This window comes from Trichosurus vulpecula, chromosome 2, assembly GCF_011100635.1.
Source record: "Trichosurus vulpecula isolate mTriVul1 chromosome 2, mTriVul1.pri, whole genome shotgun sequence".
NCBI classification, from domain to species: domain Eukaryota; kingdom Metazoa; phylum Chordata; class Mammalia; order Diprotodontia; family Phalangeridae; genus Trichosurus; species Trichosurus vulpecula.
The window spans coordinates 103,618,017-103,634,277 of record NC_050574.1 but is presented as its reverse complement, the minus strand read 5'-3'; the positions used below and the strand labels follow the sequence as shown (position 1 = coordinate 103,634,277).

The window sequence follows — 16,261 nt, the reverse complement described above, 5'->3', positions numbered from 1 at the left end:
CTTTTTCTTGGCATCTCCCAAGACTCAGATCTGCCAACGGCTTCAACAGCATTATGTAACTCATTAAGAAGCCGTAGGGCTAAAAAAGATCACAGACTTTGTAGTTACACCCAAACAACACCAGTATAACTTGGGGCATTCAACAATAACTGAACTGCCTGGATTCACTGTTTTGAAAAAGCAGGAATGAGGGATAATCTACTTGAAGACTGAATATATTTCAAAATTAACTGACTTTCCATGCCCTGAAATAAAAATTAATCCCACTTTACTTGGCCAAATGATTATATCATCTCCTCTTATAAAATTTCTGGAGCAGAAACTATTTAATTCCACATTTATTATGCACCAATTATATGCATAGCACTGTGCTAAGATGTAGCTACAAAAACAAAAATGGCACAGTTACTATTTCCAATTTTAGTAGAGATATAAAACACACAAAAAATGAACAGTTCGAGACCAGTGCATATGAAACATCCAACAGTGATGCATGAAAAATTCAGGAAAGCAGGAATCTCTTACAGCAGGTACTGGAGGGGGGGAGCAGGTGGGGTGATGGAGAACATTATCACAAAAGACTTCATAGAGCAAGGGAAACCTGAGCTAATTCTTGCAGAAAAGAATTATTTCAATAGGCAGATATGGGGTGGAAGGGAACAAGAATCTTCAAAGAAACAAATATGAATATAAGCATATTCCTGAGGCAGATGTGTTTTTCTCCACTATCCCATGAAAGGCTCAAACTTCTCAAACTACTTAAATTACATTCTACATTGTTTGTTCAACAGTTATTAATTATACATTTCTTCAATGAATGCAATGTCCCAAGGTAAGATGGCTATTAAAAATATGTCACCTTCAAAATCGTAAAAATCACAGTATAAGATCGTGACCTCCAACTGTCCTTGATTTTAGATTCATTCTTGTGTAGAATGGCTTCACAGATTGAGAAAAAGAGTATTTTATAAGTTATCCCCAAAGCAATCATGAAGATATTTCAGCAAACATACTGTAAAAACAACAGATATAGCATTCAGCAGCCATAAGTCAGACATATACTTTGATCTTTTTTTCTAGAGCTGCAAGTAAAACATATGCCCTGATCCAGTCACATTCTCTCCATGGTTGGCTACCTCATGATTAGAGATCCATGCTAATGAGACAAAGGTCTTAGGTTTCATCATGATGTGGTCCTGTTAGCGTTGCTTCTGAGCTATGGCAACCAAAGGCCCCTTTCACCCTGGCTAGACAGCTCACAAATTGGTGCCAAAAATGACAACAGGGAACAGATGAGAGTGTGGACAAATCCTACTGTTTTAATAACACTACTGGAAAGAAAAATGGATATGCATGATTGGCTGATGGTAGGCTGATATTACAAATTAAAGAACATCATTATTATCCCTTATAAATTCCTGGCTATCTTCCTTAATTCATTAATAATCAAATTTCTCATGCAAATGAAATATAAATCATAGAAAAATCTTGGCCTAGATTCTTTAGAAACAATATGGACATAATTACTTTAAATTTTACATAATCTCGGTAAAAGTGGTTTGTGATTTGTAAAAGGCTTAAAATTGAATTTATTGTTCCATACATACTATCCATTGACAAACATTAGAAGGCAGAAGTGTTCAGAAATACTGAATAGGCTCAGCTCTAAAGTTGCCCCTTAAACAAAGGATTTCCTGTTCCTCTAGCTCCTAGTATGCTTGATATCTCATTCTCTCTGTCTCTTTATCTCTCTGTCTCTCTCTCTCTCTGTCTCTCTCCCTCTCCTTCTCTTGGTATATGTGTGTGAGTGTGTGTGTGTGTGTGTGTGTCTGTGTATAAAATTATTATATGTATACATCCTTTACCCATTCAGAATGTAGGCTCTTTGAGGGTAAAAGCTTTTTATGTTTTCTCTCTGGACCCCCAGTGCCTAGCAACATGCCTTGCACATAGTAATTATGTAAAAACTGCCTGTTGAATTTAAGTGAATAAAAGTAAGCTTAAAGAAGATTTTGGAACAATTTACTTTGCACAAAGTTAATAGGCTAAAAGGGATTTTAGTACTTAGCCTTACTGACATGTCAGATAAGAGAAATCAACTATAATTATATGCCTGCGCAAGTATAAAAATAAATAGACCTTGAATTATCAACATTGATAATTCTAATTTATTTAATAAAAAACATAATTTTAGTCCAAGACAGGCTAATTATCTAATGATGAATTTCTCCAAGAAAATAGAATGCAAAAAGGTAAAAGTTCTTACCGTTGTAAGAGTAAATGGATGGTTTTCTAGCGCAGACACTCTTGGACAGTGAAGAATAATATACTGAAAGGAAGCCATACAAGAAAAATGAAAGAAGAAAAATAAAGCTCAAATCTTTCAATATTTTCAAAAATTAAATTATCAAAACATTCTTGCTAGACTATTTGGAATAACTCACTTGGCCAGGTCTGGCTTTAAAGTTTTCCTTGATCATTCGAACTTCCATGACATCTGATGGATGGCTGATCACCGAAATGATCGTCACGGGCTTATTACTTCTAATGCACCTGTAAAGCCTTTCAGCACAATAGAGGCACAATGGTAAGGAAATCCAAAGCCAAGTCTAAATGAAAACAAGAAAAGAAAGGAAAGAAAAACACTTCAGAAACACTCATATTTCTATCTCCTTATCATAAACCCTTTATAAAATGTTTTAAATTATGAATATAGAGTATCTGAAAATTATATGGAAATGAAATTAGTCCATTAATCTTAATTATGAAATGTTGGCTCCTGCCAAAATTCTCTAACGTTTCAGTAAGACATCTGTATTATGTTAACCATTTGACATTTATTACCTCAATTGAGCCTCACAAATACTCTGTGAAGTAGATGTTACAGGCATTATTATCCCATTTTTAAAGTTATGGACTCTTAAACTCAGAGAAATTGTATCTTGCTTATAGTCACCAAGCCAGTAAATATAAGAGGAGGGATTTGAACCCACTTTTCATATGACTGCAAGAGCTTCCATTATACCATTTTCCCTTTCACACTCTTCTTTTCTGTCCATCCTTTTTTCTCAATTCTTTCAATATCCCAAATAAGAATTTCCTTTTTTCTAATACACAATGAGGGAAAAAAACTGCTCCAATGACCTAATTCATTACCAGAGAGTGCTCAAATGCACCCAGGTTTTCACGGCATATTATTAATAGATATTACATAGATATTATACAATCTCCTTGGCATAGATTTAAAAACATAGCATGCAAATATGCTTGGAGGAAACACTTTTAATTCAATTGAGCAATCCTGTCTTAATTGCCTACTATGTACAAGTTAAGGGATATGAAGCTTAAAACTGCCAACAAGTATTTACAAATGGTTTCATAAATGCTTATTGCTTGATGAAATATATATGTGTGTTTATATTTAGGTATATGTATTGACATATATACTGTTTGTAAATGTGCATATATTTATTACCTTTGTGTCAATTACACACACACACACACACACACACACATTTTGTTATTGTTTATTCCTCATTTTTGAAGAGGACCAATGATATCATGAGTGGTCTTGATTTGCATTTGAATTGGATTTAAGTCAAGCAGAGTTGTACAAAGTCCTTCTTGTCTAACAGATATACATATAAATTTTAGATATAGAACATACAGCTAGATATAGATATGGATAAAGACATAGATGAGATAGAGATGGAGATAGATATATGCACTAGAAGAACTGTAGGACATATCCTTTATGGAGGCACATTTCATCTTGTCCTGCATCCCTAGAGATTATTTTCACATGCAGTTTAATTAATTCAATGGTATTTCCTTGAGCAATGGAGTAAAATGTAAGGATTTATACTGATTTCTTATAATTTCAAAGCATGTAAACGGCAAATGTTACTTCACACACACCCCTGAGACTTAGTGTCATAGGAATTATGACTGGTAATATCTCAAAATAAGGGTCTACTTCATTCACAAGAAAAAGCATAAATAAAAAGAGTGGCAAGTGACAGTATATAGAAAGAAAATGTCCACGTTAAAAATTCCAGAAGCCAAAGAAGGGAAATATGGTAAAGGTCAAGTAAGTGAAGATCAGTGAAAGCAAAAACAGAAATGTGGTTATTGTGGAAGGGTAAGGTACATATATAGAAGGAAAAAATTAGAAGAGGGATCCTAGAAACAAATCACAGATTTGATATGGAGGCTTCATCGTGTATTAAAGTGGAACATTAATTATACTGATATTTCCTCTCATTCTTTCTCTTTCTTCCAAAAGTGGAGAGGCTGAGAAAGTCATTATTTTCCTTGAAGAACAATTCAAAAGATGGAAGAAGTAAATGGGGGTAACAGCTATTCTGGACGTGAATGTGGCCAACAACCGTTTGCTAAAGTACAAATGAAAAGAATTTAGAAGGCAAATAAGCACTTAACCACAGAATTTGTCATAGCAAAAAAAAGCAGAAATCCAAGAGTAATCTGGCATTTATCCTGGATTTGGTGGGATCAGATTAAAAAGGGTACAGAAAAGGAATAAGTAGGATCCAATGACTAATAAATTCTGGAGGGGAAGCTGGCTGAAATAAGACAGGAAGCTCTCAACAAAAATTCTGAAGACACAAGGAAAATTTATTCCAAAAACAAGAAGAAACTGGTTAAAATATCTGATGTGGCTGCACAATGAACTCATCAACCAACTTAGTGTTTTACAAGGAATGTATAGAATGTAGAAGGCAGGAGAAGTAACAAAGTATGAATACAAATGAGTAGCACTTTCCTATAAGGACACTATAAGGAATACTAATGCTTAAAGTGAAGTAAGGCTGGCAAAAAAATGTTAAGAACATTTTTAAAAAGGTTTTTTTTAAGACAAGAAGGGACAATCCACTAAAAACCTATGGATGAGGTGATGGTAAGATTGAACTACTTGGTATCTGTTTTGCTTCTGTTTTCTCTTTCAAAGATAATGATCATAGAACTGGAAAATATGAACAACAATGTTTAATAGGAGGCAGAAATCCAGCAAATGTGAAGGAATAGCATCTTAAGGTCGTTGGTAAATCAAAATTACCCGGCACAAATTAATTACATTTCAAGGACCTGAAATAAATGGCAGATATGATTGCTGAATAATTATTAATGACCACTGAAATATCTTAAAGAAAGTATTCCTGGTGTAGGCGTGGAGGAGAGCAAATGTCCTAATTTCACAAAAAGAAAAAAAAACTCAAAACTTTAACAGAAGTGGGTATAAGATGTAAATTATAGGTCAATGAGCTTGATTTAAATACTTGGTAAAATTCTGGAATGCATTATTAAACAGATTACTTATGATTATTTAGAAAAAGTAATTAGTGGTGACTAAAAGTCACAAAGAGCAATCACTCCCCAGATATTTCTCTTCTTCTAGCTGCCTTCTCCAATGGTCTCCCAACATTTTGACCTGGCCACCATTGCCAATGAGGCAGCTAGGTGGCACAGAGACAGAATGCTGGACCTAGAGTCAGGGAAACTTGAGTTCAAATCTGGTTTCAGATACTTACAAACTATGTTACCCTGGACAAGTAATTTAGTTTCTGGCTGCCTCAGTTTCTTGTAGTGTAAAACAGGAACAATAATACAATGTACCTCACATGTTTTTTTTCTGAGGATCAAATGAGATAACATTAGTAAAATATTTATAATATTTTATATATTTTATAATATATATTTTATAATAATATCATATAATAGGCACCTAATAAATACTTATTCCCTTTTCCCACCCACTTCTCCACAAGAAGGCTAGTACAGGGAGTTGGGGGAAAGTGGCACCCATAAGTCCATGGGCAAGGTGTTACAGCAAGAATTGATGGCCCTAATGATGTCTAGATTCAAAAGAATCATTGCCTTCTCATAGTCAATCTCTTTAAGTGAGTTGTGAGTTGTGCTCATACGGAGCAAAGTTAAGTAAATAAAGACGTACAGTACAAACTTTCTATATAGTTTCCCAGTGGCTACCCCTGTAATGTAATGCTCTTATTTTTTCAAGTTTTGTCACACTCTGTTACCATCCAAATGTAAACACCAAAGGTAATCTGCTTGAACATCCTCAAAAAAATGGTTAGGCTTGTTGTATTGGGAATCAAGATGGGCTCTTAGCACTTATTCAACCAAGTGCCCTTGAAGAGTTTGGCCTTTGTTTCCTTGATTAAATTAGGAGTCCTTGATGACCTCCTTGCCTCAAGGGAAAACCTAGCTTACATGGGTTTGAATGACATGTTCATGACATTAGAGGCTTTTAGACCACGTAGGTTTAAGTCACATTTTTGTGGTGATTTTAGATCACGTTGGTGAGCAGCATGTGTGACTCACCTTTGACCGTGAACAAGACATATAAACACAGAGGTCGGCTTTCTTTTTTGGAGCTCCAAGCCACAGCAGGAGTGGTGTGTGACTCTAGGCAAGCTGTTGTTATGAGCTCCCCAGCTTTAAAGAAAACCCAGATGTTGATGCTTCTCTGGTAACCATATACTGTGATTTAGTCAGACAGAAATCTATCTGTTGATTTGTGTTTATTTGCCCTGTTTGTATTTGCTCTGAAGCTCAGGGTGCTGGCTTTTCCCCCTGAGCTGAGTGAATGATATTTGTATGTTGGATTAAAGTAAGATTGTTAACCCCTTAACGTTGTTTTCCTTAGTAAAGAAGATCAAAAGAACCTGGCCTTGCCGCATTCTTGTTGTTGGGCTCCTGTTGGTTTTTCACCCCAATAGCAGCTGCTAGCCAAATTGTTGAAACACCTATTTGAGATCAGGACATCCTCTTGCCTATCCAGAACATGCTGGGAGAACTCAACATTGATAACTTGTTATATATGCATGCTTCTGAGCTCCAGGGAAACTAGATAGCTTTTAAAAAAAAATAAATGCTGGAAACCCACAAGAAGCACACCACCAGACAAGAGCCCTGACTCTGATTGGTCAGCCTCCCTTCCTTTCATTGTATTTGTATATGTGGCTATAAATGTATCTTCACACACACAAACACACACACACACACACACACACACACACACACACACACTCCTATGACCTCTCTTCTCCCTCATCTGAACATGATTTTGTATTGTAAACAGTTTTCCTTTTCTTCTGTTTTCTTTTCTTTTAAAAAAAGTCACCAGTACAGCCTGCATTATTGATGTATAAATAAATTTAGCTTAAAAGAAGGTAAAGCAAAATGAAAGTAACTTTAGCTTTGCTTCATCAAGAAAGTGCCATGCCAAATCAACTATTTCCTTTTTTTTGGACAGTTGTAACTAGGCTGGGAGAGTAGGGGAATGTTAAATGCTCAGCATACACAAATTATAGCAAAACACATGAAAAATATTCTACTTTCTATTCTTCTGGATGAAACAGATAGAAAAGATGACTGGAACCAAAAACTTAGGGAAAAGTCTGCAATAGAGTGACCTAGGAATCTTTCCTGGCTCTACGTGTCTACTCACGACATAATATAGCATAGTATGGCATGACTTTCAAATTTACAATGAAACAAATTTGCAAAGGATAGCTTACATGTTGGATGACCAAAATAGAGCCCAAGATCCTGACAGGCTACAGCAATTAGACAAATCTCATAAGATGAAATTTAATAGCTACAAATGTATTATACATTTCATATTTGTATTAAAAACTCCACTTTCAGATTCTATTTAACATCTATTAAGGTCCTATTATGTATCTTTATGAACCTGTGCTAGAAAATTTGATACAGAGACCAAATTAAAATAGTTCCATCTTACTGGGTGGGGGAAGGGTGAGAGGTGGAAGTATAGCATATATGAGAGATTACACACAGGTAAATAGCTACAAGGTAATCTGAAGAGAGAGAAAACATTAATCTGAAGAGGCAGGAAAGTTATCTTGCAATATTTGAAACCTGAGCTAAGTCTTCAGGGAAGATAAAGATCCTGAAAGGTACAAATTCCAGACTTGTACCAATTCTCTAATGGATATGAAATGTCAAATTCAAGGTGCAAGGAGGAGGCCAGTTTCACTGTGTTGTAGAGTACTTGAAGAGAGGTAATGTTGTATAAGTCTGGAAGAGTAGGTTAGAACTCAATTGTGGAGAGGCCTAAACACTATGTTGAAGAGTTTTATTGTAGGAGAAAGAGAAAAAGTCGTGGGAGGATTATTTCAGTAGCTGTGTGAGGATGGATTAAAGAGAAGACAAAGTAAAGTAAAGGAATCAATAAAGATATAGTCAAAAAAATACAGAGCTGTGAGCTCTTCCGCCCAGCATGCACTTGCCTCCCCCCTGCCTCCAGGTGCGGCACCACCTCCTCTCTCTCTTAAGGGTTTGAACTTGCCACTTCAAAGATCACCACGGATGATGATATTGCCGCTCTTGTTGTTGACCATGGCTCCTGGCTTTGCAGGAGACGATGCCGCTCGGGCTGTCTTCCCTTCCATTGTTGGGTGCCCCAGACATCAGAGTGTGATGGTAGGTATGCGCCAGAAAGACAGCTATGTGGGGGATGAGGCCCAGAGCAAGAGAGGTATTCTGACCCTGAAGTACCCCATCGAACATGGTATCATCACCAACTGGGATGACATGGAGAAGATCTGGCATCATACTTTCTACAATGAGCTCTGTGTGGCCCCTGAAGAGCACCCTGTGCTGCTCACAGAAGCTCCCCTGAACCCCAAACAGGTGACTCAGATTATGTTTCAGACCTTCAACACCCCAGCCATGTACGTTGCCATCCAAGCTGTGCTGTCGCTGTATGCCTCTGGTCGTACCACTGGTATTGTGATGGACTCCGGTGATAGTGTGACCCACACTGTGCCTATCTATGAAGGTTATGCCCTTCCCCACGCCATCCTCCATCTGGATCTGGCTGGCCGTGATCTGATGGACTACCTCATGAAGATCCTGACCGAGAGAGGGTACAGTTTCACTACCACAGCCGAGAGGGAAATTGTGCGTGACATCAAGGAGAAGCTGTGTTACGTCGCCCTAGACTTCGAGCAGGAGATGGCCACTGCTGCATCTAGCTCTTCTCTGGAAAAGAGCTATGAGCTCCCTGATGGTCAGATCATCACCATTGGCAACGAGAGGTTCCGATGCCCAGAAGCCCTTTTCCAACCATCTTTCTTAGGTATAGAATCCTGTGGAATCCATGAAACTACCTTCAACTCAATCATGAAGTATGATGTTGACATCCGTAAGGATTTGTATGCCAATACCGTATTGTCTGGTGGTACTACCATGTACCCAGGCATTGCTGACAGGATGCAGAAGGAGATTACAGCCCTAGCTCCCAGATCAATGAAAATCAAGATCATTGCCCCACCTGAGCGCAAATACTCTGTCTGGATTGGAGACTCCATCCTGGCCTCTCTCTCCACCTTCCAACAGACGAGGATCAGCAAGCAGGAGTATGATGAATCTGGGCCCTCCACTGTCCACCACAAATGCTTCTAAATGGCATGTTTGTGTTTTTTTTATTTTTTTTGTCAAAGGGTATGACATGATAATTGCCCAAAAAAGAGATGAGATTGGCATGGCTTTATTTGTTTTGTTTTGTTTTGTTTTTTTGGCGCTTGATTCAGGATTTAAAAACTGGAATGGTGAAGGTGATGAGCAGTCTAAGTGTGTTGGAGGCAAACATCCCCAAAGTTCTACAGTGCGTCTTCAGGACTCGGATTGTACATTTGTTTTGTTTTGTTTTTTAATAGTCATTCCAAATATTGTATAATGCATTGTTACAGAGTTACAAGCCTCTGTGAAGGCTGTCCTCTGCTAGAGCAAAGGAGCTGTGTAACAAAAATCCAGATGGGGAGCGGGGAGAGGGGAAGGTACTAGTATTGCTTTACATGTAAATTATGTAATCCTTTAAAAAAAACAAAAAAACTTTTTGTATCTTCCGCCTTAATACTTGTTCCTTTTTTTAAAAATTGTCAGCCATAATTAATGGCCCCCTAAATTCCCTCCCTGCCCCCAACTTAGATAGATGTGAATAAAGACTTTACAATCTCCCTGCAAGTTTTTTGAGATTGGTGCCAGTACTTGGGGGAGGGGAGGGGCTTTACCTGTACACTGACTTAAGACCAGTTCAAATAAAACTGCACACGTTAAAGAAAAAAAAATACAGGTGAGAGGTGATAAGGACCTTAATTAGGATGAAGGACATGGCAAAAGAAAGGAAAAGAATTATGCAAGCCATGTTGCAGAGTAGAGTCAACAACGCTGGCAACTAAATGAAAGTTGAACTTGAGGGATAAAGAGAAGTTAAGAATGCGTCCATAATTATAAACTCTGATGACAAAGAGCATAGTAATATCCACCACAGAAACTGGGAAGTTTGGAAGAGGGACAGGGTCAGAAGGAAAGAAGAGTTCTATTTTGGATACATTGAGTTTGAAGTGTCAGTGGGATATCCAGATGAAAATTTCATTTAACTTTCATTTTATTTTTTTCTCAATTACATGTAAACAAATTTTTACCATTCATTTTTTCAAAAAATTTTGAGGTTCAAATTCTCTCCTTTGCTCCCTTTTCTCCCCTCTACTCAGTTGCTACTCTAAAGGATGTCACCTGTTAACAGATTTAGACCTGGAAAGCATCTTTTAAGTTCTCCAATCTAAGTCCTTCATTTTACAGATAGGGAAACTGAGGAACAGAAAGACAAAGTGTCTTGCTTATGCTCATGGAGAAAGTTTCTGAGGCAGGATTTGAACCTACATTTTCCTATCTCTAAATCTAATGTCTTCTCCAATAAATCATACTGTCTATCCACGTCAGGATGACCGCTGGAAAAAAATAAATAGTCCCAAAGGAAGAGGGAGAAAATGACATCAAATACAGAGGAAGAGGGTTTGGCCTCAGTAAGCAGATGGATGGAGGAAAGAATGTGTGATGCTGCTGATGGTCTTGAGGAATGGAAAAAATGTTATTTGAGAGATCTCTTTTTGAATAACCAATGATATCATCTGCCTTAGGTTGACTATGCAGCAGGAAACTTGAAGATACGAGAAAAGATTTGGAACAGTCAGTGAGGGGGATGAGGGAATCAGTGAAATAAAACTGAAGGGCTGACAAGTGGTAGTAAAGAGACTAGTGTTGGAAGCTAACCAGTAAGCGTTGGTATGTGCCAAGCACTACATTAGGTGCTAAGGAAACAAAGACAGAAATGAAATAATCCCTTCCGTCAAGGAACTTACAGGTAACGTATCTAATGATAGATAAATAGATGAGCTATACATAGATAGATAGACAGATACATACATGTATGTGTGTATATATACATATGTATTTCAAATATATATTTATAGAAAACACATATAGAATAGATATTTATGTAGATGTGTCTATAGAGATAGGTATTAAATACATATCTACCTCGCTACATCTATATACATAGATTTATCCTCTCTATATATGATCTCTTGATAGATAGATGATAGATGGATAGATAGATGGATAGATAGACAGTCAGACAGACACATAAAGTATAAACAAAGGTAATTTGTGAGGGAGGGGTGGAAATGCACTAGCAGCCAAGGGGATCGGGGAAGAACACATGTAGGAAGTTGCACTTGAGCTGAGATTTGTTGGAACCTAGGAATTATAAGGGCAGAGATGAATCAAGATTATATTCCAAGCAAGGGGAATAGCCTAGGGAGGCAAAGGAACAGAGGTGGTGAATATCAGAAATTGTGGTGGGTAAAATTATCTTGATTGTGTGACTTTTTCAGCTATGCTTAGCCACCCAGAAAAAACAGAGAAAGAGATGTGGGTGTTGACAGTGAGGATGAAAGGGTCAACCAGTTGCTATGTATGATTAGTTTTTAGAACATTAACAGAAGCAAGAGATTCAAGGGTGGGACCTTGTGAAACATTAAACTGACAGACCATGGAATCAAGCCTGGATATCAGGGCAAATGAAGCCAGAGTTGAGAGACAAGGAAAATAAGGAAGGTTAAAGGTCCAAGAGAAACTGAACTTGATGACTTCCGAGATTCCTTTGAGTTGTAGTCATGAAGATATGCACACGTCAGCCAAATGAGGGGACGAGGGAGACTGTCTTCCTAGTTACCCTCCAGACAATTCTGAGGACTTTTACAGTGTATGTTCAAGCAGCACTGGCACAGTCATCTTTGCTTCAGAGGTGGCACTAAATGGTACCACTCCACCGTAAAGTAGGGGCCATGAAATACAAGGGCAGGTGAAGTAGACCAAGGACTAAAAATATCCAGGAGAATTTAAATCAGTTTCCAGAGGAAAATGTTCACATGAGAATATGGTAATATACCTTATAGAAGCTTATATTTGCCAAAAAAAAAATCAGAAAGCAAACATTTAGGTTTTAGGCAAAAAAGGAGTGAAAATGGAGTCTAGGTCCAATACAAGAATTAAGACACAGTAGAGAGTTGAACTGTTAATGACAAGGTTGAAATAGGCCATACTGAAAAATATCACCATTCCATCGTCTCTATGTCTTGACAAGCAAATTTCCTCATGAGTTCATTTGCCAAAAATAAAGCAAAAGTGGGGGTTTTTGAAGGACAAAACTAAGTATCCAGTGGAGGAATTTATATATAATCAAAGAAATAGGATAGAACTGAAACAAGCCTTTTCAATTCTTTGTTTGCAACAGTCATCCATGCACAATTCTATCACTTTTATTCACTGATTTAAAAAGACAAGACTGCTAAAGATCCCACCCAGTCTCATAATCAGCACTGTTTTAACTCACAATACAACGTATTGCAAAAAAAAACATATGTATTATTTCAATAAGACCAAGTGATCAGTGCAATCTGGCCACAACCTTGAACAACGTCCACAGCCAGAAACATTGGCATGACCAAAAAATATAGGATTAAGCTGACCTGAGGAAAATTTGCTTGGAACTTGGGCTCCTCTGCACAGATTTTCACAAACTCGTTCTGTACAAACTGCTTGGAATTTACAAATCCTCCGGGGAAGGGTTCAGGAACGTGCTCCGAGAAATACTCTGGCAGGGGAATATTCAGGTGGCGAGTTCTATTAGGACTGAGGCAGCCAGGAGGGTGTGCATCGAGATTAGTTTGATATTTCAGGAGCCCTCTAAAATGAAAATACAAGTAGGGGCAGATGGGGAGAGAAGAAACAAAGATCAGATGCCAGAGTAATGGTATTCAACCCTTTGTCTCCTGAATAACTCTTTGAAAGTTAAAGATGAATGAAAAAAGGCAATAATATGCAGGGGTATCCCACTCCAAGCCTCAGCCATGCCATTTATTAGCCATGTGACCTTTGAATAGTCATGTAAAGTTTTGGGGCCTCAGTCGTCACATCAGTCAAGTTAGGGGTTAGGGATTTGGATTATATGACTTCCAGAATCCTTTTCAACTCTGAACTATGATAATTCTATGGCCTTGGGAAATTGTAACACTACATTCTATCCTGGAGAATGAGAATATTAAACCTCCCAATAAACACTATTCCCAAGAATTTGTCTAAAGCACTTGAATCTCCAAGTAACATTATGTACCAAATGACAAAGACAGTAAGGACATGACCCTTTGTAGTATGCTTAGACTTGCTATGCTTAGGGTACAAGAATATTAGGAACACATATGGACCAACATAACAGAATTTCAGAAAAAGCAAGAGAAAAAACAGATCCATTCTTATTTAAAAACAGAAAATGATATATTTCTAATTCAGTTTAATTTCTTTTGAGTAACATTGGATATAAATAGATATTACTGATTTGCAAAGAAACATCAAAGATATTTAATAATATAAGCCAGAAACTAGACACCCCCATTGTCTGAACATAATGTGCAAACAACAAGCAGGCTTTTAGTAAGCTATTTGCTATTCATTTTCCCTTTAAGTATACTCATACACACACACACACACACACACACACACACACACACACACACACAGAGTTCACACAAAATTAACAACTCTGAACTCTCATCTAAGTCAATTCAAATAAACAATTATTAACGGCCTGCTACGTGCAAGGCATTGAGCCTACAAAGACAAAAACAAAAAAGAGACATTACTTTCAAAGAACTTAATTTCTACTAGGGTGATGCAAAAGTGTATACTAAATATGTAAACATAAAGTAACTTTAAGAGGGAGACGATATTGACCACTATGTGTAGGAAATGGGGAAGACTGGGAGAGGCTTCCCATTGGTGGTGGCACCTGAACTGAGGCTAGAAGAAAATTGGGGATTCTAAGAGTAATGATTCATGCAGTCATGAGGGGCCAAAATATGGTAGACAGAAAACTGCATCTGGGAAACAACTTGTGGGTTTGTTTGCCTGGGAGAAAGAATATGTGAAAGGAAATGATAGAAAATTACTCTAGGCCCCGGGGTCAGTTTGGGGGTGTAGATGGAAGAAACCTTCCAGAAGGGCTTACTAAGTTTGGACTTGAAGGATGGAAGGAATTTCATAGATAAATTAGAGAGGTGGTCATTCCTGATTAGGGTAATAGGAGTGAAGAGCATAATGTGGGAATGAGAATGAAGGTGTGGAAGACATTAAGAAAACTGGCCTAAATGACTTCTATCCAGTTTCAAGGCCCTCAAATCATCTGTCCAAATATATATGCTCTTCTAGTAAATTGTTTTGTTGTTTGTTTTTAATATGCTTTTTTTCTCTTATCAAGCATTTTTTCCCCTCCTACCTACCCTCTCCTACAAGACAGAAAGGTAACAGGAAGGGGAATGAAGGGTACAGAAAGCAACAGGGAATAGAAATAGAGTGGAATTATCCATTTCTTCCTCTCTCCTTTCCCTCTTGCATCATTTTCTGTGGCCTGGTTCTTTCAATTGCCAGTGGTACTCACTGACACAAACATCCCTGTAAATTTAACTCAGGAGAAAAAGAAAGATTACTAATCTCTCCTATAGACCACTATATAGCAATGAAGTTTACAAATAACGAAGCTTATATTAGACCAGCCTCGTCTTTTTTGCTGTTTTCCAAATAAAATTTAAAAAGAGCAAACAATTTGAAACACTGAAATATAAAATTAGATGAATCTACTTTCTAAATAAGTTCTATTGGATAATGCGGTCCCAAAATTTATAAAACACATCCTTTAGAAGAGCGAATACATAAAGTAATCAGATAATTCACCCTAGTAGTTAATTCTTAGGGTAAAGTAAGAGAAATTCAAAAGGGAAATAATGTATTAAAGATTTCACTTCAGGGCAGCTAGGTGGCACAGTGAGTAGAGCACCAGCTCTGGAGTCAGGAGGACCTGAGTTCAAATCTGGCCTCAGACACTTGACACGCATACTAGCTGTGCAAACTTGGGCAAGTCACTTAACCCCAATTTCCCTGCCTTTCCTCCTCCAAAAAAAAAAAAAAGATTTCACTTCAAGTGAGTATAAAAAGTAAGGCCAGTGCTGCAGCAACTTGCAAAAGGTGTGACATGTTTGTGCTTCTGCCATTCTCAAATAGAACCAATATATACACAACAAGCAAGTTTGCCTCTGAACTAAAGAGGAAAACTGCATCTCTTCAGATACCCCAGAAGAATGAAGAGCCCCTTGAAAGAAAGGACCATGCCAATTCAAGTAGAATATAAAGAAGACAAAGGATGAAAAGTGCTTAAGGACAAGCCAAATTTATAGTAGAAGGTTGGAAGGTAAAATATTATGATGTAGAGAAGAAAGAGAACATAAGGGCCTTTTTGTAGAGAGGACAACTAAACCCTCTGAGCAGTAAACAGCCTCTTATAAAGCAAGGAATTATGATGTAACTCCATAGAAGCCCCTAGATTAAGGGTGAGTTGGTAGGAGAGGAAGAGATGAGTAATGGTGTTGAAGAAGTAATGCCTGGTCAGTTAAGGATTGCATCAAATAGCCTCTAAGTTCCCTTGTGACTCATGGCTTCCATAATCCTTTCGTATTGTTTCAATTTTAACTTTAATCATAAAAGAAATGTGAGTGATGGAAAGGGACAAAAAGATCTGAAGAGAGGTAATGATTAAAGATCTAAAAAGAGGCTTTTCAAAGAAAAATGTTAAATCTAGGATTATTTTCTTACAAAGGACATTCAGTTAAGCATTTAAGATACTGAAGGTCAGAGTAAAGCTTTTGTAGAATATCCCAAAAGGTAAGTTAGCTCAACACAATAGATCATTTTACTGCGGTGTATGGGAAGGGTTTAATATTAGCCCTAGATTTAGAAAAGCATCTGTCAAATTCTGTATTTTGTTTTGGATCGTGACTTGTGATTTCATCTATTTAGGGAT

General features: G+C 37.4%; 2 protein-coding genes across 3 annotated transcripts in view; one reads left to right on the top strand and one right to left on the bottom strand.

Annotated features, from left to right (window-relative positions):
- The window catches only part of NOX4 (NADPH oxidase 4), a 246,095-nt gene that overhangs the window by 139,401 nt on the left and 90,433 nt on the right, over positions 1–16,261 (bottom strand). For both annotated transcript variants that reach the window (XM_036745642.1, XM_036745643.1), the window contains exons 9-11: positions 12,882–13,098; positions 2,445–2,609; positions 2,267–2,329 (exon numbers count right to left, since the gene is read on the bottom strand). In XM_036745642.1, coding sequence (XP_036601537.1) covers positions 2,267–2,329; positions 2,445–2,609; positions 12,882–13,098 — 445 coding nt within the window. The remainder of the gene's footprint in view (positions 1–2,266; positions 2,330–2,444; positions 2,610–12,881; positions 13,099–16,261) is intronic.
- LOC118838371 (actin, cytoplasmic 2-like) lies at positions 8,379–9,471 on the top strand. Its single transcript, XM_036745644.1, has one exon. The coding sequence runs from the start codon at positions 8,404–8,406 to the stop codon at positions 9,469–9,471; it is 1,068 nt and encodes a 355-aa protein (XP_036601539.1). The 5' UTR covers positions 8,379–8,403.

What these genes read in the sequence shown, in the direction of transcription:
- LOC118838371 (XM_036745644.1), top strand. Translation starts at nt 8,404, where the DNA reads ATGGCTCCTGGCTTTGCAGGAGACGATGCCGCTCGGGCTGTCTTCCCT.